Here is a 25,201-nt window from a genome sequence, read left to right on the forward strand (position 1 = left end):
TATTATTCTGGAATCATACTAAAATAAACAAGGGAGATAAACCGGAAGGATGGATATTAAGCACTGAGACCATCGGGGATAAATGTTTGTGGCGAAAAGGAAAACAGTGGAAAACACGAGTGGGTGATTCACCTTGCACAAGATATAAGGTCCATAATGGAATTCATGAATGGTGGTTCCCAGATAAGCCTATGTGGTACTGGAATAAAACAGGTGACTCATGTGAATATAATAATCTCACCAAAATGTATAATTACACAGGAGAGGAAGGGCCCTACAAAGGGGTATCGGAGATCTCCTGATATTGGGAAAACTTAAATAATACAGCTCAGGAGTTCTGGAAGGCTCCTGAAGGATTATTTTGGATATGTGGAAAAAGGGCATATTCAGGATTGCCTCCTGATTGGAAGGGTAGTTGTTCATTGGGAATAATACAACCTGGGTTCTTTCTTCTACCTGATAAAAAGGGGGAAGAACTTGGAGTCCCGGTATATGATGAACTGAGACGATAAAAAAGAAATTAAATAGGGGGAACCCAATGGTGGGATGAAGACGAATGGCCCCCTGAAATGATTATACAGGTCTATGGGCCAGCCACTTGGGCACAAGATGGAAGTTGGGGATATCGAACCCCTAATTATATGTTGAACCGGATTATCAGACTACAGGCTGTAGTAGAAGTTATAACTAACAAAACCTCAGCCGCTTTAGAATTGATCGTTAAACAACAGAAACAAACCAGGGCCTCTGTATACCAAAACAGATTAGCCCTGGATTATCTATTAGCTGAAGAAGGAGGAGTATGTGGAAAATGGAATACATCAGATTGCTGTCTAAAAATCGATGATAACGGAGAGGCAGTCCTGGACATAGCCCAAGAAATAAGGAAAATAGCACGTCCCTGTACAGAAATGGAAATCCATGTTAGATGCAAACTGGTGGGACAACTTGATAGGAATGGCTTGGTGGAAGAAGGTGGGTTTCTTCTTGCTGTGTGCAGTTACCAGGTTGCTCTTTCTCCTTTGTCTAATACCTTGTTTTATCCGAGGGGGGGGGGGGGCTGAGGGGAGACCTTCTGGCTCCCTACAACCCCCTGAGAGGGGCTGGAGCCAGGGGGGTCGGGCTCTTCTCCCAGGGAACAAGCGACAGGATGAGAGGGAATGGCCTCACATTGTGCCGGGGGAGGTTTTGGTTGGGAATGAGGGAAAATCCCATCACGGAAAGGGTGGCCAAGGCCTGGCACAGGCTGCCCGGTGGGGCTGGAGGCACCAGCCCTGGGGGGATTTAAAAGATGTGTAGATGCGAAGCTCAGGGACATGGTTTAGTGGTGGGCTTGGCAGTGCTGGGTTAACAGTTGGATTTTATTATCTTAAAGGTCTTTTCCAACCTAAACGATTCTATGATGCCCCCATTTATGTCTCATCATTTTGTTAAAATAGAATTTGCTTTGAGGAATTTCATTCTCCATTTGCTGGGGTATGGCAGCCTACAAAACAAAGTCATTCTCCTGACGTGTGATAGTTGTTGCAAAACATGAGCTGCACTGAGTTCAGAGCAAGATATTGGGGCTGATGAAATACTTCCTTCGAATTACACTTTTAAGCACACATCCTTGACATCGACCCTCTGACCCCCTACAGAGAGGGCAGAGATTGGGCTTTAGGCTATTTCACATCACCCTATTTCAAGAATGGCCCTACATTTATCCTTTCTCTTCTGTCCTACCCATATTTTTGGGGAGCAGAGGTTTTGGTGTAATTTCCTTGGTGATCCCGGATGCTCTTGCCATCCCGGCATCCCGTCAGCTCCCCACAGCAGTGGCTTTGGGATGCAACCCTGGCCGGTATAAGAGTCAGGGTGGAAGGAAAGCCCCCTTCTGGCAACATGCTCAGCAGCAGCCTTGCTGCCAAACCCAATTTCTGTCACTAATCAAGGATTTTGCAATATTTTATTTATGAAATCCACTCCTTGCTCTCAAGGTGGCTTTGCACTAACCGAAAATAAGGCAAGGTCGACAGTCCCTGTCCACATTCCCAGCTCCAAGGCTCAACACCTGGAGAAACAACCCTCAGTCAGACTCATCAGTAGTTAATTACCTTGAAATCACAGCTGGGCAATTTAATTTCAGCATTACGTCCAGATGATTTGATTTCTTTTACTCTTCCCAGGGCCCGTTTCCCTGCCATGGGATGGATGCTGGCTGCGTGGGCAGGGTCTGGGCAAGTCGACCGAGTCTGGCATGCTTAGGAAAACAAAAAAGATCGGTCTTTTCACATCCACAAGCCTTTTTGCCTGTTTTGGGGGGCACTTTCCCCCGTTCTGGGGGACACAGGGGAGGATGCGATGGCAGCCCGGAGCCTGTATCCTCCGGCTTTGGTGCCATCTAGTGCCTTCCCACGGGCTGCTTCCAGCCCAGCCTTTCTGAGCTAAAATGTCGGGAATTGCCTTAAAAATCATTAATATTATCTCTTTTGCAGACTGGATGCTGCTGAAAGCCCTCACCTCCACCCACACAGCCCCCCTGCAAGCCTATCCATGGGGGTAGGGGCAGGTCAGGCCGAGCCTGGAGCATCAGGAATCAATGAGATTCTTCCCTGGGACACGAGGAAGGGGAAGATGAGAGTGTAAAGCTAATTTTGAAGTATTTTGGATAACTTTTCTGAGCATTTTTGAGTTTTGCTATACCCTGCACAAGCTGAGAGTGCTGGTCCAGGGCAATACCTCACACTGGCCATCAAAAGATGGGGGAGCTCAGCATCGCCCCTCCAAAAACTCAGCTGTAGCATGCAATGCTGCTGGTTACCAGGCTATAAAAAGCATTGCAACACCACTTCTTTGGCTGGCAGAGAGCTCATACCATCCTGGAAAGCATGCTCCCTACCTTTTGCCATGCCCAGGTGGGACTGCTTTAAAAATTGCCCTAATTCTTCCTCTTATCAAGCAGCTGGAGGAAGGAGATATCACAGAAGGAGCCAGTGGTTCTGCAGCTCCAAGTGGGTTGGGGTTTTTAATGGCCTGAGACTATGTTTTAGTAGTATCCCAGCCACAGAAGAGGTCCTCACATGCTCTCAGGTGGTGTGGAAGGACTGTCAGGTGTGCACCAGGGGCTCATCCTCTTTTTGCAATGGAGGAGTTGAATTAAGAATTTTTCAACTCGCCAAGGCATGTTGAGGCATGCTGTGAGCTGCCTTTTGAAGTTATCCCTCTTTTCATTAGGATTTACTCACCCTTTTGTCTTCTGCTGCGGGTGTCTTAATCCTCCAGCCTGCTCTTCACCTTCCTGCTGTTGACTGAATGGCTTGAGTCTGCCCTGGGTTACCTCCAAGGCTACCTGCACCCATCTCCCCACCTCTGCAGGGGACAGTGGTCTTCAAACCATGGGGGAACCCACCCTGACTGATGGAAATAAGATGGAAAAAAAAAAACCCTAACTGAATGAAGAATAATATTGAGACCAGTTCTGTATGTCCCTGCGGCAGCAGAAGGGCAGCATGCTGCTCTCTGGTCTCTTACTCATGTCCCAAGCATCGTATGTCAGGGTCTGAGGTGGTGGCATGGGCTTGGGTGCACAAGAGGAGTCCAAGGGCTGTATTGGTGCTGTCTGATGCTTGCTGTCAAGAATACATCTACAACACACCCATGGTGAGTACATTAGCACAGGTAAACACCGAGTCTTCAATTATTCAAGGGAAGGCATCTGCTTACTTGCTCCAGCCTAAGTAATGCATGGTCATTTCAGCAGCTTCTCACCTCCCCTGCAGCCGACAGACACCAAAAAGCCCCAAGATTGTGTAAAGTGTTGAGGGACGGGTTGAGTGTCTGGTTAGTACATCCTGGGGTTGTTGGTGCAAACCTCCACCTGGACCCGAGTCCCTGGGGAAGGTTGCACTGTACGTACACCGCCACCCTGACATGCTCCTGGCTCCCACGTCTGGCTTTTCCTAGGCCAGACCTGCTCTGTGGACACACAGCAACTCCCAATGATTGGATTTTTCATTGTTTCAGGAACATTTTTTTAATGAGAAGTATTAGGGTGGCTGGTTGGGCCAAGCACAGAAATGAGGGTGTTTCTGCAAGCTGCTGCTCCCACATCTGTTTGTCCACCAGGATTTTGTCCAGATAATCTCTCTTACCTGTCAGGAGCTAAACTCAGTTCTCTGATGAGCTCTGGTCCTTCCACAGACCGGGGGTGAGCTCCCGTCACTGCCTGTCCAGCATGGGATTGGAAACATGACACTAACAATCCAAGAAAAGACCCAGCACGCATAAAGAACCATTAAAAACAAAAATGAGTTGACAAAATACCCAAAACCTGCGTTTTTTCCTCCTTGGGATGCATCTCAGACAGGTAGGACCCATCTCCCACCTTTGCTGAGGAAATCAGAGACTATCCCTACCAGGGATGGGTTTACAAGCCAAGGTTTTGGCCACATCACTTTACCGTGCTGACCCTCCTGCCCAGGGGTTGGGGATCTCCTGCAGAAGCAAGAGGCAAAGCTGGAGGAGCAGTTCAGGAGTCACCCACCCGCCGCCATTGATGACATCCCACTCCCATGGGTCCCATCCTTGTTGGTACCCCATGTTGTGAGGATGCCTCCATCATTCCCCACTCCCATGCAACGGAGATGGGAAGCTGAGCAAGTGCAGTCCCTCCCCTGCAAGAGTTAACCCCAAATGCTCAGAAAAAAACACTGCTTTGCTCAAATCTATTCATTAACCCACATCACCACTTTATTTAAGTGCAAAATGACTTCCTTAGGGTGTCCTTCCCTCTTGCTGCTCTGAGCAAGAGAGATGCGTAGGGGTATCCTCCTCTCGGGAATGTGCTGCTGACCAGGAGAAGGGAAGCCCAGCCAAGAGGTGGTTTCCAGCATGTTGCCACGTCGCAGAGAGCTTCGCCTTGGCTCTTCGTGCAGATGATGGATCCCATTAGAGCTGTAAAACGTTAGCAGAAGGGAGATGTTAGTGAGATGTCAGAAAATAGATCTGAGGTGCTTGGCCAGCAACTGGCAGAGCTCTTGTGAGGGGTATTTTTATTTGGTGGTTTTGTCACACACAGTCCAGGCAGAGTGTGAATAAATGGACCCAAATGGGAAGCATAACCATGGGGGAAAGCAAGAAAATTACTCTTTCGTGAATCTCTGTCATATCCTGTGTCAGGTGAGATGAGCTTTGAGTGAGAACACATAACATGAGTGACACGTTTCCCATTAGAATCTTAAAAGAATCACTTCAGCCCAACCATCTCTGACTTGAAAGCTCCTCTTTGGGTTTACAGGACCACTGCCAGCTCATAACACCACAGATAAACATCTCCTATGCATCTACAACCCCAGAGCGGGGGATTTGAACATGCCCTGCTTCAAAATGACAGCCTCCCCTGGAGGTCCACGCTGCCAAACGCTGAGGCATCCAGAGGGCTATCGTAACGATGGAGGAAAAAACAAGTGTATTTTAGGATGCAGATAATTAAATCTGCTGGTGGAAACATTAGAAAAAATGCATTTCCAAGGAAGCAACGGACAGTCATTTTTATGAGTGACTTTGACATGTCAGGTTGGAGATTTTGACTAAAACCTGCTGATCACAGAGTTGTGCAGCAGCACTGTCAATACTGGAAGGCGTGGATGAGGTCAGATGAGCCAGAGTGATGGATGTGACATTGGAGTTCAGCAATGTCAAGTTTAAGGTAGACACACAAGGGCCTGGCAGAAAGAAAACGGGAAGGGTTTGGATGTCCTTGGTCACGGGCCAGCCAAAAGCTGTCAATGCTATGAAACCATGGACAAAGCAAATGCGATCCTCAGCTGTGCGAGGTGGCATTTTGTCAGAGGCACACACACTTAGGAACCCCCCTGGAAAAGCAAGTCAGGCTCCAGGAGTTCTGCAACCAATTTGCATCACCTACAACAATGAAAACTGGATTTGACAGGGGACTCTTGCTTCTTTTTCCAGCTCTGAAGTGGTTGCCCTGGATTCACCCCAAACTGCTGATGCAGCTAGTAAATGTAGAAAATTATCTGAAATTAAACTTTCAGAGAGTTTTCCCCTGCCCACTCCAGCTTTGCCCCAAGATTTACTGTCTGAAAGATCCTTCCTTCTCAGTAGTTGGCACTCAATTCTAATTTTAAACTGAATTGCAAATCCAGATGACTAACCAGCTCCAGGAGAAAACTTTTAAGGGGCATTTATGAATCAGTAGGTGTAAGGACTTTCAGAAACACATTTATTTTTCATAAATTCCCTGGTATCAAGATAAAGACCTGTTGGCGGGGGCGGTTGGATCCTCATCGGCTGTTCAGTTTCAGTAAAAGGAGGATGCTCACCTTACTTGCACCAAAGACAAAAATAAATGCAGGGTTTGTCTGTTGGGAGTTTGCCTTTTGCAGGCGTGCTTCTCCTTTCCTCTGCAGACAGAAGGGAAACTGTATCCCTGTGATGCTCTGGAGAGAAAGCCACAGCAGTTGATGTGCACAGATGATGGCCCTAAAAAGGAGAGGGAAAAACAAGTAGTATTTCAGCAAATGGAGGTGATACACTCAGTGAAGGACACCACTTACAGATTCTCCAGGGAACCGGGGAACTAATCCACTTAGCAAAACCCTTGCATTCCTCATTTCAAGGCAGACAAACTAAATTTTCAGCCACAAAATTACTCTGCGTTGCAACAAATTCACTGGGGAAAGCAATACAAAATCTAACCTGTTTGGCTACTTCTTGTCAGTTCATGTATCACCCCGGAAATGACAATTCCCACAAAGCCAAGTGGCTCCTACATAAAAGCAAAGCATCCCGAGCCATGAGGGATGTGCCGAGTGCTGCAGAAGGAATTTCAGACTTTCCATGTGGTGTATCCTAAAGTCTAAAGACTCTGGGCATCTCTTGCTGATGGAAGGGAGGGGAAAAAAAAGATTCAGGGCATACCTCAGCTCTCCTCTTCCTACACCTACACCAAATTCCACAGCACTGTTCTCCCTCAGCTGGTAGATAATACATGAAAAAATCCGAGTCTAGAGTCCACTTCCACAGCCACCACCAGACCCAGAATTTGTATTTTCAAGCTTCACAAAAGCCAAGAACTCAGTGGGGCTGAAGAACAGACTCACTTCACTCTTGGTATCCATCCTGACATTTAAATTACACTGATAAATAGCTCTCCTTATTCGCACCACTGAGAGCCTTCTCACGTGATAAAAACCATCAGAACTAAAGCCAACTCCCTTATATTTGGCTGGAAATGTAAAGGATTTTATGATTATTCCTATTTTCATATTGGCTATGGAGAAGACTGGCAGTGGGTCCCTAAGTTTAGCACAGTGCGTACTTACGCTCACCATCCCTCTCTTGCCTTGCGGCTGCCAATTCCCCAGCAGACTTTAGTGGTTCTTTGAACGCTGTTCAGCCTGGCACCATCTCTCGTGCTCTACGAGGACCTGCCCATTACTTCATAGGTGGTCTGATGTGCAGACCATCTCAAACAGCAGCAAATATGAGCTTGTCAGCTTTTTTCCATCTGTGTGAGAACATCTGAGTATAACACTGGCCTCACTGACCAGCAGAAGACAGCTGTGAGGATGTCAGTTGGAGAAATACTGGTATGAAGGTTGCTCAGACACCTAAAGGACAGTGGCGTGTTAGGGAGATGGAAGCTGTGCAGAAACTGCATCCCTAGAAGGGATTCTGTGGAGCACGACGGGCAGCACCTCATCATTACTGCTACCTGTGCATCCCCTGGCATCCCCCACCAGCAGCAGGTAGCAGAAGTGGTCCTGCCCTGGTCCAGGAGATAAAAGCAAGCTTTTGCAGTCAGGAAATCACGTTTACATTCTGGATGTTCAAAATGAAACACGTTACAGCAGGGAAAACTGCTGAATTCAGGCAACTGTATCTCATTCACAGAGCTTAAGGTTTTACTTTGGAAATGTGACAAACAGCAGCACAATTAATGAAAGTGGAAAAGAAATCCCAAACAAATTTATATTGCTTAAATAATGCATTCTATTTTATTTTATCTTAAAATAGTTTAACCTTTATGCTACAGACTTGTTTCAAAAAACAGAAGGTCTCATCTTGCACCAAAAATATATATATTTATATATATATAACACTCTGTTTTATTATTATTATTTTCTCCAAAGACCATTAAATACTAGATGGAAAATGAGAACTAAATAATGAGTGTCGAGAAGAATCAAATTTTTTAACTAGAGTCGCACGTTTTAAACATTTATATTCTAAGCAATGATTTGTCTTCACTACAGAAGATTCCAAGTTTCAGCAATTCAGTAACTGCTAAACCATGAAGGGCTTGAGCCAATGCACACTAAAGTCGACGGAAAGCCCCGCACCAACTCCAATGGGTTCTGGATCAGGCCTCAAGTGCATTGGTTCTTAGCCATACAACGGGCTAATGTTTCTCTTTCCTGCTGAGAAGAGCAAAACCATCCAGGCACCTTTTGCTCTCTTAAAAAACAAACAAAAAAAACCCAACCCCAAAACATAACCGCTTCCTAACTATCCAGTGATTGTGGTTTTGAGATCACTACCCTTTCAAATTTGTTAGGAATAAGAGAAAACATGTAGTGTTTTAAATAAAAACCTGCATCAGACTATAATACATGAATTGTTTAAACAAACACAGTGCACAATTGGAAGAAGTTTGGTTAGGACGCAGTCATTTTTATATATACATGGAAGTCACATCATATACAAACTGAAAAACAAGAGACTGAGTTTGCATTTTTCATGGAAGAACTACAAATGGGTCCCTGCATCTTTCTTCAAAACTGATATTTTAAAGACTGTGAAACAGGAAAAAGCAGCCACATGAAGTCACTGTTCCAAAGTTACCTTTACACAGCATGTGTGCTAGCCCACTAAAATGACGGCCGAGTCGCATGACTAAAATACAAGGAGAAAAAGATGGACAGCCACTACTGATAGAGTACCCCAACAGTACAGGGCTTTTCCCTACCACAATGCAAATGGGCTCCATCCACACTTTGCTCCCTCCCTCCCACCCCCAGAGAAAGAAATCGGTCACTAGAAGCACCACATACATTTTTCTGGCCATAAAACACACTTAAGTTCAATGTTTTAGAAAGCCTGAAACTGGAGTATCAATCCTTTACCTAGCTGTTCTCTAAAGTGCAGTTAGAACCATTCTGCTTATTAAAGAAAAAGCTGTTTGTTAACACTGCTGGGTTGTTGTGGTTTTTGGTTTGTTTTTTTTTTCTTTAAGTTATATGACAAGATAAGTATTTTTTTTTCCCCCGCAGATAAAATTATTGGAAGCCAAATAAATTTAGAAACCAGCCAATGCAAAAAGAAAACAGAACTTCCCATGTCCTGACTACTGCCTGTTCAGCCTTACACGGCAAAAAACATCTGACAATACTGTTGTACAAAATTCCCACTAGAAACAATTGGAATACAAAGGAACATTTTAATTGCACAATAGATTTTAAAGTGAATATCATCTTGTTAAAGTCTAATCTTTGTTTTTTGCCTTGAGAAAGGCTCAAAATGAGAGATGAGGAGCAGGAATTTCCATATACGCTACAGAAACTACAGCCTGCTAAAGTAGTTCCATGGATTTTGGTGAATATTCTGGTAGAAAGTGTTTCCTGGATCATACCCTAAAACCACTTCTAAAACCAGGATAAAGGATATGTCCTAAAGCCAGGAAAACTGTGCAGATCCAGTTTTAAAAAGGAAAAAAATCACAACCTTAAGACCTGATCCTGCAACATCTTTTAGGACAGAGCTTTAAGCACTCGAATGGCCCCACAAATTTCAGCAAACTGGCCAAGCTAAACACCAGGCAGCTACTAAAGTGCTTTGCCAGACTGGAGCTTTGGAAATTGGGTTTTTTTTGTGGGTTTTTTTTGTTGTTGTTGGGGTTTTGGGGGTTTTTTTTAGATGGTCACCAAAGCAAATAAGCAATAGTAGAAATGAGGACTACAAAATGTTCCATTACTCTCCTACTCCAGGCAAGACTCTGATATAGGTAAAAAAATTCAGCTATATTTAAGAAGGGGAGGGATGCTGGGCCTTTTTATTACTTTTCTTTTCCCTGTGCTTTTGCAATAATCAGCTGCTACTAAGTCACTACTATTCCTATGTTAAACCGTAACAAGCTGTGGGAAATGATCAGTGAAACACAGCAGTAGTCAAGTAGACAGAAGACTCAGCACTGAAAAGAGTGTAAACTATATATTACATTGAAAATAAAAATCCTTTAATTTAAAGCTGTTCAGTGCATGTTATGGGCCGTTTGTATTAAAGACAGTCCCTCCTGCTGGTAACATAACCAAATCAGCTTGGGTATAAATACTCTTGGCCCAATTTTCGGAAGTGTTCAATACCCCCAGTTCCACTGAAATCAGTGAGGACACAGCATTTCTCAAAATCATTGATGCTCACACAGCAAACACTAACTTTACTAACAAACTCAATATACCAATAAATTAAAAATGTTCTGAAGCTGGAGGTGGGAAAGCGTGGGAGGATGTAAGTTTGCACACAGTTATTTCTTCAGATGACCACACACAGGTTAGTAACTGTAGATGTGTTTTAAATTGGGTGCTATTGGGTTTGAATTCTGGGAGGAATCCCCCTTCGAGAAGGCAATACCGTTTTAAATGATCCTGAAATTATACTACATTCTTACAGAAATGAAAAGCTTCACGACTTTGAATTTTATAATGCCAGGAACAGGGCTGCTGAAGCTTTAACAATGAACTTCTGTGCCACAAAGGGGAGAAGGGGTGGGGACAGAAACACAGTGACACTGCATTACAGTAGATATTTGTGTCTGGTATCCTCATCCAAAGTGAGGTCTACTACTTCTGGGGGTGAAGACCAATTCTGCTGGGGAGTCACAGCTGTCCATGACTGTGTTTGCTGAGTGTTTATGTACTGTGAGCCTGAGCCATGCTTCCAGGAAGACACACTCTGAATCACGCCTCCCCTGGGATGCACACACCTGTAGCAAGGCAAAAACCACAAAGGATTAAAGCTACTATTGAATTCACACACAAGATTCTCAGCTGCAGTGTTTTATCACTTAGCATCTTGTTAACATGACTCTCTCCAAAATGTCCTTGTGGATTTTCCATTTGTAGAGTCCATGACATCTTAATATGACATCTAAGTCCATTTAAATATGTAAACAAAGCTGAGACTAAACTTAAACTTGGGAGGGGGTGGTGGTGATTAAATTATTTTTAAGAACTGAATTCTGCCAGTGGGTGTAAAGTGATATTCCTTACAAAATATGTGCATGGGTCCCAAGGATCCTGAAGAGGTCTGCCCCATCACGTGTAGTACCACACATTATTCAGAACTGTAGTTTCCTACTAGCAGTTTTACCCACTGGACTTTTAAAAAGAGAAAAATTTTAAGTAAGGCTTGATGAGACAAAGAGAAAAGCTATCTTTCTACATGAGATTGAAACCATGTTAAAGTAAGGACATAATGATACTTTCATTACAATACTTACAAAAGAGATGTAATTACATTATTACCGCCATTACATTTGATTTTTCTTTGGTGGTCTTAACTAAAAACTACAAACACGCTGGGAAATGCTCACTGCTAACAGTACAGCCCCACTTCAGCAAAACATTTAAGCTTTCAGTGATTATAGTCGATGAGACCAAATCATATATTTAAAGATAAGCACACAAACAAGTGCCTTGCTGAAGTGAGGTACGCATCTATTTATTTGCACACTATTTTTACCTATTATATTCATAATAGATATGTAACAACTGAATAATAATAATAATTAGAAAAAACCCACGAAAGATACACTAATTTTATTGTATAACAAAGCGATGACAAGAATTTACTGGGGTCTTTAATGTGAAACATTGAAAGGAAACAAGAAACCACATAAATATTTTCATTTATAGATTTGCATATTAACACTATGCCTTTAAAATCCAAATCCCTGATGTATATGAATCTGGTATCTCAATATTGGGTGTTTTAATACTACGTATGTTTAGACTGTTAATGTTTGATATCAAAACACAAGCTCAAGCCAGATACTTATCAATTTGATAACATTCTAAAGAAAAACACATCGAGACAGCATCATAATCAGCGGAATAGAGAAAACAAGTGCAACCTTGGGCATCAGTCATGGTATGGCATCAGGCATCAGATACCTTTTGGGCATCAGTCATGGATGGATAACTACAGAAGTGGAAGTCAGCAGGTTTTTTCTTATTGATTTTGGCAATAGAGATATTCTGATAAAAATCAATGAAATATTAGAGCAAGAAAAAAGGAATTCATACCTGACATGTTCCTGAACTCCAACAATCTCTACTTCGCTATCAGAAGAGGCGATATTAATTTCTTCATTGATCTGGACATTACCAGAAGAGGTTTTGTCACTTGCAAGGAAGCCTCGATCCAAATGACCTACAGGTGGGGAAGATGCAAACACAGCTGATGTTTAACAGCTCACACAACTCAGAAATCAGCTGGAAAAGGAATTTCCCAAGCTAATAAAAAAAAAAAGAACAAAACACTGAGAGTGGAAAATCTTATTAGATTAAGTTACCCAACTTTCAGTTCATCACTTGATACTGGATGACCACTGGATTTATCCAGTCTCAACAGCTCTAGGGATGGTGTTCCTACACAAATGTGAACAAAGCCCAACTACTGCATCAAGAACACTATGTAATTAGGCTTTCCAGCTGTTATTTTATGGCAATGCTACAAGTTAAGACTGTGCCCAAACCTCTTCAAAATAAAGAAACAAGATAATCTATTGTCAATAAATCAAACTCAACGATACTGTGGCAAACAAAACCTATAGGCTGGACAGAAACATCACACGCACCAAGGAAAATTAATTTTCCTTTCTTTTTTTGTTTTTTAAATAGGTGAAGCTGGTAAATAAAAAAAAAAACCAACAAACCCATCAGTTTCTGGTCATGCTGCTTCAAACATCTGTTCTAACATTATTACAAATACTTGGGGGGGGGGGGGGGGAGAACAACCCTGTTTTTCATAAATTCCATCTACAGCAGAGATGTTTTTTTATTACTGTTCCTCAATGCTATCCAGTTCCTCAGTCTGTCAAACAAGTCCTCTCTAAACACTCACAATGAGCGTGGCAGGTTTTGTCTTTTCTGTCAAGTACAGATAAGAAGGTTCTTCCCCACAATTAGTGAAGCTGTGTTGTGACATACTAAATAATACTTGCATGGAAAACACAAACCAGCCAAAATTATTATTTGTTTTACAGAAAATAAATTTTAAAAAAATTAAAAATAAGACTTCAATAAAAAGAGGTAACTTCTTTTTTTCCTTTAAAAAAAAATAATTCACTCTAGCGTCTCTCTTTAGCAGTAATGTGGGGGACACGGGGCAGCCCTGAAGCAGATGACACTACCTACTTCTTGGAAACCACTCACTCAGCTCTGTTACACAGGGGAAGAACCACTTGTTGAGCAGGAAAATTGAGATTAGTTGAATATATTATGCATATCTAGTTTGACTGGACACCTCTTCAAAGATGAGAGGAGGAGGAGGATGCAATAACAATCCATAGAATTTCAAAGGTGTTTGAACATGCAGAATTGATTATACCTCCAGGTGGATCAAGAGGACACAGAGAGATGAAATCAACAAGCACCAGGGAAACCTTCTCATAACTGCTTAAAGGACTTGGAAAAGATGCAAGCAAATGGAGGGACAAGAGACCATACTGTACATTCAGCTTTTGGAAAGTGAAGACCCTTGGTGCAACATCTGATCAGAGTCAGCAAAGGAAGGAAATCTGTGTGCTGACATGTACCCGAAGGAGAGGTTTCCACCTCACAAGACAAAAAAGATTTGTCAGCTGGACTTAAAACGAATTAACAGCCCAGTTAGACTTTTCCTAACGTTACAGTTCAGCTGAACATATCTTGGCAAATATCACTGACTGCCAGAAAGTCCCAAAATGGGTCATGCATATTTCTTAATAGAAGTGGCTGGGCACACTGTGAAACATGAAATTGAAGTGCCCAGGGGCTTCGGTTCATGTGCTGGTGATGCAAACTGGGAGCTTTACATGATCACCACCCCTGTGATTTGCATCGCCCCGCTCCTGACCATCGCTGCTGCTACGGCACAGGCAGGGGAAGAGTAACACAATCCTCGGTTATCGATTCACGCAAACTGGTATGCACATCAACCTGCCTTAGTATGTTGTATTAATGTATTCATGACATACCATTATTCTGCACCCTTTGCTACACAGGGTAACATCTGGCAGAGAGGTAAAGCAGCCCAGCTCTTAAACAGCCCCAAAATGAACCCCTAGAGGTATAAATGGGAGCCCCAAAAGAGCTACTCTGTATTACCACAGCTTTAAGTTTAGACCAAAAAAAAAGAAGTAAAGAAACCATGATCAGCAGAGTAAATATTGCAAGAGTAGCTGAGTGTAAATCAGGATTATAGCATACAGATAGATTTACAGCCTCGGGCCATACAAATTTAATGCCTAATAACATGCCTATGCTGCTAATTTCTTTGCACAAACACTAGGATGACTCCCAAAGAAAATGTTTTGTTTGCCCTACAACATCAGGGTTTGCAAAACAGCCCAAAATATTTGCCCATGCACAAAGATGTGATAGTGTGTTCTAATAAGATTTTTCATTTAGATAAAGCTTATGGTGCTGTTTTCCCACGGGAACACATCATTTAACATCTGTTAAACTAGATACTGGCTGAAGATTACATTTGTGAACACGGCGCAAGATGTGAAAATTCAGCTTTCCAAATGTGCAATCCTAGACATGGTAAGGAGAAGCCAGTACTGACAAATGCGCAGTCAGAAGTGTACTGAGGCTACAGGGCTCTGGGGCAAGGTGTATGTATGAAGTGAAAAAGATTCATCTTTTTAGCACTGACGTGGCTGCAGCACCAGGAGCAGATGCATATGGACACATTCCCATAGGGTCAGAGATGAAGAAGTTTCCTGAAGTTTTCTAGTTTTCTTTTACCTGGCAATCTCTTCCTTGCAAGTCCCCTTGGATATAGGTGGAGGAGGACAAATTTCTGCCTGCACTGCAGCATTTCCATAAACGAAGAGTAGAAGAAAGCTTGAATTATTACTTTTTGTCTCCTTACACTCCTTTGAAGTGTCAATCCATTAGTGCTATATAATAAAGATAATTTCAGCTATTCTAATCGTTCAATAAATCACTTAATAAAGGAGTGGGCTTGTTAGGGGTCAAATAGCTATGAGCCAGCTGCTATCCTGCAAGCAATACCAGTGAGCTTGGAAAACACTGGCTAGCTGCAAAAAGGCTGGAACATCAGCCAGCCAGAGAGCACAGTGCAAATAATGCAACAGAGATTCTCATATTGAAATAACGGACTTGTCCACTCTGTAATAATGGAACACCTGTTTCAAAATCAGCCACATACTTGTGTTTCTTTAAGCCTTATAGACACTGAAAAGTAGCTCAGAGTGACCTGGATACTTCCAACGTAGGTGCCCTTTGGCAGGCTTATGTTTAGGAAACAGCACAAAACAAAAAACTGCTGTGTTCCACCACTGCAGGCAAGGCTCTTGTGTCTTACGCAGCTAAAAGTCTTAACATGGGTATTAAAGAAATGAGTGGAAAGGAAGGCAATATGTTAGCATATAAGGCTATGGGATGAAGAAAATAGAAAATATTCTGTTAGCTCTCTGTATCCAAAACACAGTAGCATTTCACATTTTGTTTAACTCTTCCGTTAGCGAAGACTTGCAAGCACTTAGTGAAGCTGAACAATTTTTATGATCTACGTGATCCTCTCTAAATTCTTCCAAGTATTCCTGCTCCTGCTTCCTTGAAGGAAATCTCTTTGTTGTACCTTGATGCTAAGCCCACTTACCAGCACCTTTTCACCCTTCATCTTTATCTGATGCTGGTCTGTCCAATTTTCTAAAGTATGTTAGAAATGTAGATAAGAGTACAGGAATAATTAATACTTGTATTTTAAAGAAATAAAGAGACAAACAAAAAAAGACATGCACATACAATTACAATTACTGAAATGCGATTACAATCAGTTTACTAGCTGGTGGCACAGGTCATCATAATCAACCATTCAGTAACAAGCTTAGCTCATTTTATTTTTAAGAACACTACCACCAAAACTCCAGACCTAAGTTCTGAGTAACAATTAAAGGAAAAGGAAGAAGAAAAATAATTAAGAAAATTAGTGTCAGAAATATACTGCAGGAATCTTTGTCAATTTTTATCAGTCATCTTTTGGAATAAATGTCAGACCTTTTTAATACGCACCTGTACTGTTTTATTGCAAAATCTACACAGGGAGCTTTTAAAGCTGTATAAACTACAAAAATACTGAAAGCAAGAAAGGGAGAGACACCAACTGAGACGCTGGAACAAATGTCAGAGGAAGAGAATTTAAACAAACCTGTATCAGCACTCAGTTCATCTAGCAGCCCTCTGGTTCTCCAGGTAGATCCCAAATCTTGATTTCCTAAAGAATTACTGTGCTCTTGAACTACTGCAGCCGCCAACAGATTGTCGACGTTTACCACCTCTGGGTCTGAATTTGTGTCTGATATATCATAATGAGCTACAACTGGAGGTCCATCTGCAGGAGAGAAAAGCAATGTGGATTAAAAGTCAACATACTGTGAAAGAGACTTAAAAGTACAACTAATTTGTTTAAGGGTTAATGCAATCTCTCTTAAAGAACTATAAATTATATGATTAAACTTCAGTTAACGAACAAAGTCTGAGATTACAGAGACATTTTAACCTTTGCATACACAGAAAACACAAATGTAAGAAAAACACATTTATCAAAGTATCAGTTATTCGTGTATTATCTTTTACATTAACACAAACATCTCCATATCTGACAACATTACATTTACAATCTTAAAAGGATAAAGCCTTCAGTTTAAAATAAAATAAAAAACATTACAGGACATTAAATTTGGCAAGACAAGATACTTATCTAGAGAATTTTACAAAAGTCAAGTGGCAGCTTACATTACTTTAGGGTTGAATGATTAAAACTAACTTTTTTATATAAATGATCCAATGACAATAAATTTAACATTAGGCAACTTTCCTTTCATAACATTTAACTGTCAAGGGCAGGGGAGATTTTCAAAATAGCAATGTTTTTGGTTTGTTTTTTTTCTTTTTTATAATCAACAAGAAACAAAACTATAATGTCCAGTGATAAATATACTTCTAATTCACTATGATTACCATATGCATTTTTGGCCACCAAAGCAAAGGGGGGGGAAGAGGGAAAGAAAGTTGCTTACAAGATTCTGGTATCTGTTCTTGAGGAATAAGAAAAAGCTATTTTTGGTCTATTTTGTTAGAACAGACTATTTTCTTTGTGAGGAATGATTGGAAATCACGCTAGAAACAGAAGAGGCTCAGAAAAAAAATCAAATTCAAGACAAAGATTAATGTAGAAGCAGAGAGAACGGGTAAATATTGCAATTCTGAAAGGATGCACATTTTAACTCAAGTGCCTCCTCTCAGCCACAGCTTATTGACTCAGAGTGGATCAAAGTGGCTGGAGTTCCCACTTCCCAAATGAGAAAATCAAAACTTTCTTTGGGCCAAGACTTCATCCACAAAAACAAACACGAAATAGAAAAAGTTGGGCCAAAGCTCAGCAGCTTTATTCTTTAACTCCAAGGAAGTTCTGGCAGGTGAGTGGTCACAGGACTTTTCTGTTAGGGATATGATACATAGAGGGTGTAATTTGTATGGGATAATATAAAATAAATCATAAACTAATATTATGTTTAGGAAGATAGGACCTTCAGAGTTACAAAATGACTAAAGAAACCTTTAAAAGTCACAAAGAAAAAAATGAAAAGCCTTTTCAGGAAAGACAGGTTTCTTTTAGGAGTGTTAAAGAAAAATAACATGATGAACTAGAAGTTTCAAATTTAGTTCTCTGAAAAGCTGTTTATACTGAGGTTTTTAGGGTGGGTTTGGGATATTTTTTTTCACTTGGTCTCTGATACATAATTCAACCCACTATTTTAAGAAACACCTATTCTGTGATTAGCAACACACTTTATTAAAGCATGACCATATTGCTTAAGTCATACTAAAGAGCAGGTTTGCAACAAGGTATGAAGAAATTCACAAAATATTTCTGATCAGACCTGCTTCCAAAACAACAATTTCATAAAACAATGTTATATTACAAACTTAAAACAGACCTGACAAAAATAAATGGGTAGTTAAATGCCAATGTATTAAAGACCAAACTGTTCACAACATGGAATGATGATTGTGACTGGAAAAGAAGTCCTGATAATTAACTGAAAGGCAATCTTTGTCTTTGTAAAAGGTGATTACAAAATAATGGAAAACCAATTCAAAATTAAGCTGGCTGATGTTCAGTTAATTATCTGTGAAAGCCGATGATTAAATTACATGCAGAGGTTACAACTGGACTGAATCAGGAGAGGTATATTTTCTTTCAGTCTTATCATCAGAGTTCAGCATGAACACATATAATGTGATCTATAAAAATAAACAGTCGAGTGCAGAAGATACGAGGGTCAAGTACAATATTGACTATTTGACCATTTTTTCAGTGTTATCTAAAATTTCAGGAGCTATGTGCTGTTCCTTCAGCTCTTTGTTTCTCTCGCTTTTTACTAAGATCTCCAAAAGCAGAAGCAATTTTTGATTTTAGACGTGTCTACACAAATAAAATTGTATTAGGACAAAAGGTACCAAGTCTCAAGTCAAAATTGTACCACTCCTACATGTATAATCATGCAAAATGGATAATAATTGTATATACATGCAGAGTGATATTCTCATCACCTACCCATAGAAATAACTTGTGTGAAAGTCTTCATCAGTAGGAAATACAAGCATAAACTTGTTATCTGTAGCTCCACTCTTGTATCTTCCACACTTCCAAACAGCACACCTTATAACTTAGCTTAAATTTAGTATACATCAGACAAAAATATTTTCAATATAGTTAACATACTGTAATTATATTTCTCAGTGTAATAGCCACCAATTTAACAATCTGGAAAAAAAAAAGCTGCCTATTTACAAAGCAATAACGGCAGAGATCTATTTTTCCTTTTCTCAGCCTTGCCTTTCAGGATCAGATTTGGAAATTAAAGGCCCCTGACACCAGGGTCACCCATACCTATCACCAGTAAATGACCAACGAGGCCAAAACAACAGCCATGACACTGTAACAAATTCTAGGATGCCCAGCTTGTATACAAGAAATAAGCAATAAATGCCTGTGTGTGTTAAATAAAAATATCAAACAATAAATAAACCAATAAATAAATTGTAAACAACTACAAGTAGATGACAGTTGCAGCAAAGACATATTAACAAATCCCCCATTCCCAAAAGCCTGTTTCCTTTTCAGTGCTAGGAGGATGGGACTGGAGGGGTTAAATTTGGATATAATACTACTTCCCTAGCCAACGACATGATCATCCAATGATGTGATGCAAAGTGAATGCGTAGTACCAAGAAATAAAGACAACTGGCTTCAGCTAGGGAATAAGTGAAAAAAATGCTTTCAGGTTGAAAAATTAAAAGGATTAACTACAACCATAGTTGTAAAGAAAAGATGATAAATTACAATAGAACCACTCCTAATTACTGACTGTAACAGGATTTCAACAGATAGAAAAACAGACATCAAAACAAACCATGCCAGAATCAAAATTTAATGTAGGACAATTAGGAGGTTCCCTGGTCAGTAATTTAAACAATCTATTCAAGAAAAATTGCATCTTTTGAGAAGGCAAGGTAGCTGGAAGACTTACATTTCCCTGGTGATAAGCTTTAATTCATTTCTAAAGCAATAAATGCTTGAAAAAGACAAGGCTGAAAGTTAATAAGTACCAGCAGCAAAATACAGCTGTCCACATTTAATGTTAACAAGGGGAGGGAAAGACTGCCTTTTTTTTTTTTTTTTTTTTTTTTTTTAAGAAAAGAATTCAGAGGCAGAGGTCATCATGGGGACAGCACTTCCAAGTGTCCAATTCTCCCTTAATTTACACAGCTCAGCAAAACTAATTCCGCTCAGAACTGAATTCTCCTGAGTTCAGGAGACCTCAGGAGAACAGAAACCACATGCACAAAAATCCATGTCCACACATATCAACTTTCATTTGAAGCTTGCAGTGTAGTAGAAAATTCAATAATGTCGCTCCCATGCTTTTCATAGAGCCACATCTCAACATTCAGCGGTCTAAACTGTGCTGTAAGATCCACGCTCCTATTATCCCTTAATTCATTATAATGGCAAGATAAGCAAAAAGGGGGAATCAACTGTAAAATTTCAGCTGTAGGTTAAAAGCAATAATCCTGTAAGAAGCACCATACCTTTACACTGCAACAGCCGTGTATAAACACACAGTAGTACTTTATCATAGGAAATACAAAAAATATTATATAGCAGAACCTGAATGGGAATTTAGTCCTTTAAAGTAATTATTTCTCTTTAGCTTTCTTAAATCCAGGCATGTAGTGCCAAACTCATCACCTAAACTCCCTCCCACTGTAGCCAGAGAGGGGAACTTCAGGGTCATGTAATCTCAGACTGGAGCATCATTATCTCCCCTCCTTCCCCACGAAACAAAGGCCTTCGACAACTACCTTAGCCAAGGCACCTAACTTTGACACTGCTGAAGTTCAGTAAGATGAATTCTAGCCTCAAGGATAGGATTTAAACTTCACTATATTTTCTCTCCAAGTAGTGGAAAAAGACTGTAATCTCCAGAGAACTATCCTGACTGAAATAATTTCAAAATTAAAAGCCTAATTTTGGTGGTCTGAATTGCCCTCTGGAGTCATCAGTGTCTTTGCAATGAGGAGACACAGCCTTATTTAGGTGTTAGTCACCCTAAGCTTTAAAACACACAGAACAGGTACAATAATAATAATAGCAATAATAATTACAGTGCTTTATTCTTACAAAAAGCTTTCCATTAGTGGATCTCCAAGTGCTCTCAGGTGGTCATTAACCTCCCTTTTGCCTACGGGGGAAACTGAGGCAAGCAGAGATTTGCAGATGGCTCAAAGCTAACAAGCAGAGGAGCTCTGCTTTGCTAAAAAAAAACCAAAAAAAACCCCACACCCAAAACAGAAACCCAACACACTCCCCTCAAATTACTAAGCCATATATAAGTAGTAAATTATTAATAAATTTATAAATAGTGTTTAGGAATACTTTTGTGAAACGTGCAAAAACTAAAAAGGCAACACACAGAGGCTCCCAGGTAATTGCAAGCCCAAGGAGACACGGCTTCTTCCAGCCTCACCTTGACACCTCTACTGTGAATGCAGGCACTGCTTTCTCTCAGTCCCAGTACAAGAGAATACAGAGACATTTAAAAATAATAAAAGATCAAAGAATGCCCTCATTTACACTTGACACTTAAATTTAAGAGATAACTCCCATTTACTTCAAGCAAAACACAGAACAGACTTCAATACCCATATAAATTTTAAGAGCAGCACGTCATTACAGTCATTGAAATAATCTTACTTTGTGTGCCAAAAACTAGAATGTTCATCTTAAGTGACTTTCCAAAATATTTTTACAGTAGACTCGTCAGTAACTTTGATCCAAACAGAAAGGCTTCACATACAAGACTACAGGCTGAAGCAACACTTTGGGGTTTTTTTAGATAAACCATACAAACCTGGTATTATTTAATACATGATCCAGAGATGTGGTTTCATAAAGTATGTGCAGTTCAAAATGGTGTAAACTAGCTGAACCCTAAAACAATTCCCAAAGAAGGATGGGGGGCAGAAGATCTGTGCTTTTTTATGTTGTTTAGCAACATGAAACAATTACTATTTATATTTATTTATTCCAGGTTACAGTAGTTAGATTTCAAAATTTACAGGGTTAGGCAAAGAATACATTGTAAATACAATAAAAAAAACCCCACAATAGTAGTGTAACAACATTCTCTCTAAACCCATAAAGTGAACAAAATGTTACCAATGAATCCACTTTCCTCACATTTTCCTTCATTTCACACAGTAAAGCTTTTGTGTTTGTTTGTTTTACCATAATAAAATAATACAATCAAAACAACATCATCAAATTAGTTCTCAGACTGGATCATTTTTAATATATCGCATCAAAAAGATCTCAAAAATTCAAGTCTTGCTGATCAACATTCATTCTTTCAGGCTTTTTGATGACTAGATGGAAAATATCTTGGATTTGTTTTACCAAATTATATAAAAGAACTAAATAAAGTCTTTTTCATTGTGCGTTAAGCAAAGGCACATGGATCGTGGCTGTGTACTGAAAACATCAGGAAGCAGCATGCACTTTGTATCTCAGATAGGATTTATCTTCCCTGATGCCACCTAATGATTCATTGATTATGGAAGCAGATATATTAGCCAGATCTCTCCGCCAGTTTTACTTGCAAAAGCATATCAGGAGGGCTTTGGAAACCATCACACCCAACTCTTACATAATAGCTATGACAGTTAAAAGAAGAAAAGATCTTGACATAAATACAACTTACATTAGGAAAAGGCAGGCAAACACACACCCCATATGCACCCCTCCAGAAAACATCACATTTTTGCAAGTACAAACTGCATCTTCCCATGGGAGGAGTGATACAGCATTGATGCAGAACTTTTGATGGTCCAGACCCAGACCAGACCCCTGGCTCAATCAGCCTGCGAGATTTAACAGAGCGCTTAAAATCGCTTCTAATTTAATCAGCCCATTTTCCATGTGCCTTCATTTTGCTGACCTAACACTACGAGACTAATAAAATTTGTGAGAAAGACTGATTTCTGGCTTCATGTTTTGCAAGGTAATGTTGTCCATCTCTCTCAGTCAGCCTGAATATTTTAGCTTCTACAGTACAAATTACACAGCGCATTTGTTCTAATGCTTCCAAATGTAACTGCAGCGGTCACAGTGCAGACCCCGATTATTTTAAAAACGTCTACTCAACTCGCCTGATTTACACACACTCATCAGACAAAGACTCTCCTTAAGGTCAGCTGAAGGATCCTCTGACTAAAAACTGCAGAATAAGTTCAATTTCAAATCAGGTGAAATGGTAGCTCCATTGAGATTAGCAGAAATTTTCTACTGGTTTTAACAGGGCTAGATTTAATTTCTTAATGCCCTTGAAATATTACTTAAAAGATTTACAGTATGTGGACATAGGAAGAGACAAAAATATATTAATGAGAGAAATCAGTGATAATAAATACCTTTCAATTTGTAAAACAACCACCAAATATAATTCTATTTCATTGAAGTTAAGATTGGTCCTCCAGCCTTAACCCTAGCAGCTCAGATAAAATAACCTAGCAAACCAGCAAAAATACTAAAAGACACTGTGAACTTAAAAAAATAGATATGTATATTTCTGCCTGAATTATTTTGTCCTAATACTGTTAAAAATAACACTGAAGAGCAGTATATCTGAAAGGTTTATGATTCATTCTTTTTTTTAATCCCTGCTCAGGTTTGTTTTGCAGTAGAAACACTGAATAAAGTTTCACTACCTTTACTTGAATTTGATTTATGCTGTATGTTACCTTAATTTTTTTTTTCTAAATAAAACTTGAAAATTCAAATGTATCAGAAGCACGTGAAGCAAACCCCCAAACCCTCGGATAAAATGTGCAAAGGGTGGGATTTCCTAAAGACCTTTCTCTCCAAAGCCCACTTGAGGGAGGGAAGCAGCACAAATGCCTGGGGAAGAACCTGCAGCCAGGTTTGCAAAAACACCGCACACTGAAGCCCCTGGACTTCCAAGGACTGCTACATAGGGTCAAATTCGAAGAGCAGATCCTTTAATTTTTCATTTACTGAACTGTCAGTTTGACATTTAGTGACATTTAAATTCAGCCTTTGTATAAAGACTTATTTCTTTTGCACTGGCATGGAAAATGCTTACAAAGTAGCTGTGTTTCACCTGCTACTAAATCCCAATTCTGCAGTCATATGGGTGTTCAATTACTCCCGTGCAGAAACAGCTGCCACATTAAAAACATATAATTCAATATTAAAAATGGCAATATAGGAAATTTTGAACAGGCCAGTTGGGTTTCAACTGGCACCATCTTCCCTGGAATTACACCAGTCTACATCAGCTGATTAGACTTCATACATTTAATCTTTCAAAGCATAATGTAAAATTCTTTAAAGAAACTAGAACACTTATTTACTTCATTCTGAAGTATAAGACCTAGGGCAATTAGAGAAACTTTATCATCTGTGATTCTCCATGTCTGTGCAAAACTATTGATCTCTCCTCTACTTGTTAATTTTGGTGCTTTTGAAGTAATTTGTTGAGATGTGAGCATAAATGTACATTCAAAAATGTATCTTCGGGTTGGAAAGTAGAAGGGTTTCCTTCTGATAATCTTAAAATAGTCTTACATAAGGCCAGACTGCTTAAATGAAATACGGAATGCATGAGATTAAAATTTTTGTTAAAATTTCAGCTGAAGAAATTTTAACTCCCTGAAAAGTTTCTAGTCAAAGCCCTTTGAAAATAAGAGCTTATAATGGAAATCACAACAAACTTCAATGCAGCTACATAATATAGCAAAAATATTTCCAGGAGGAAAAAAAAATTTAAAATAAATCTGAAATTATATACTGGGAATCTGTTTTCTCAAAGAGATGCTAAAGGCTGCTGCACACCAGTTTGAAATACAGACACATTACCATTATCAGTGTCTGAAGGTTGATTTCTTCAGTGCTCTGCATCTTTCAAATTCACAATACAAAGCAGGAAGAGAGATGTTCCTGTTTAATTGCACAGCCTGCAAAATCCTTCATCAGGTAGGTTATACTACACCTGAACAACAGAAAGGTGGGATTCCCCTCTCAGTTCCTAGAAGGAGAAAGATACTACTTCACATGGAAAACAAGCTAGTGGACCCAGGTATTCAACTGTGTAAATCAACAAATGCTATTCATTTTAAAGCAGCTGATCCATGACAGCTGAAGATCTGGTTCCAGCTGAGGCAAGTGAAAAAAGCAACCAAAGAAAATAAAAGTTTACCATTTACAAAACCATTTACAACCATTGGTCTTGCACAGGTGTTCTTAACACTAGGTAGCTTTTATGGGGAATTTAAGTTAAAATTATATCTAATATGAACTATTCCCCCTCAGTCTT

General features: G+C 40.0%; 1 protein-coding gene across 2 annotated transcripts in view; it reads right to left on the reverse strand.

Moving 5' to 3' along the window:
• Positions 1–4,707: 4,707 nt before the first annotated feature.
• The window catches only part of ARK2N (arkadia (RNF111) N-terminal like PKA signaling regulator 2N), a 56,214-nt gene continuing 35,720 nt past the window's right edge, over positions 4,708–25,201 (reverse strand). The window contains exons 3-6 of one of the 2 annotated variants that reach the window (XR_008819226.1): positions 16,447–16,629; positions 12,309–12,435; positions 6,327–10,987; positions 4,708–4,935 (exon numbers count right to left, since the gene is read on the reverse strand). Coding sequence is in view for 1 of the 2 variants with exons in the window: in XM_056323246.1 (XP_056179221.1) it covers positions 10,798–10,987; positions 12,309–12,435; positions 16,447–16,629 (500 nt within the window). In the remaining variant the exon portion in view is untranslated. Of the gene's footprint in view, positions 10,988–12,308; positions 12,436–16,446; positions 16,630–25,201 lie in introns of both variants that reach the window. The other variant, XM_056323246.1, reaches the window with a different exon arrangement.

Source organism: Falco biarmicus, chromosome W (assembly GCF_023638135.1).
Source record: "Falco biarmicus isolate bFalBia1 chromosome W, bFalBia1.pri, whole genome shotgun sequence".
NCBI lineage: Eukaryota > Metazoa > Chordata > Aves > Falconiformes > Falconidae > Falco > Falco biarmicus.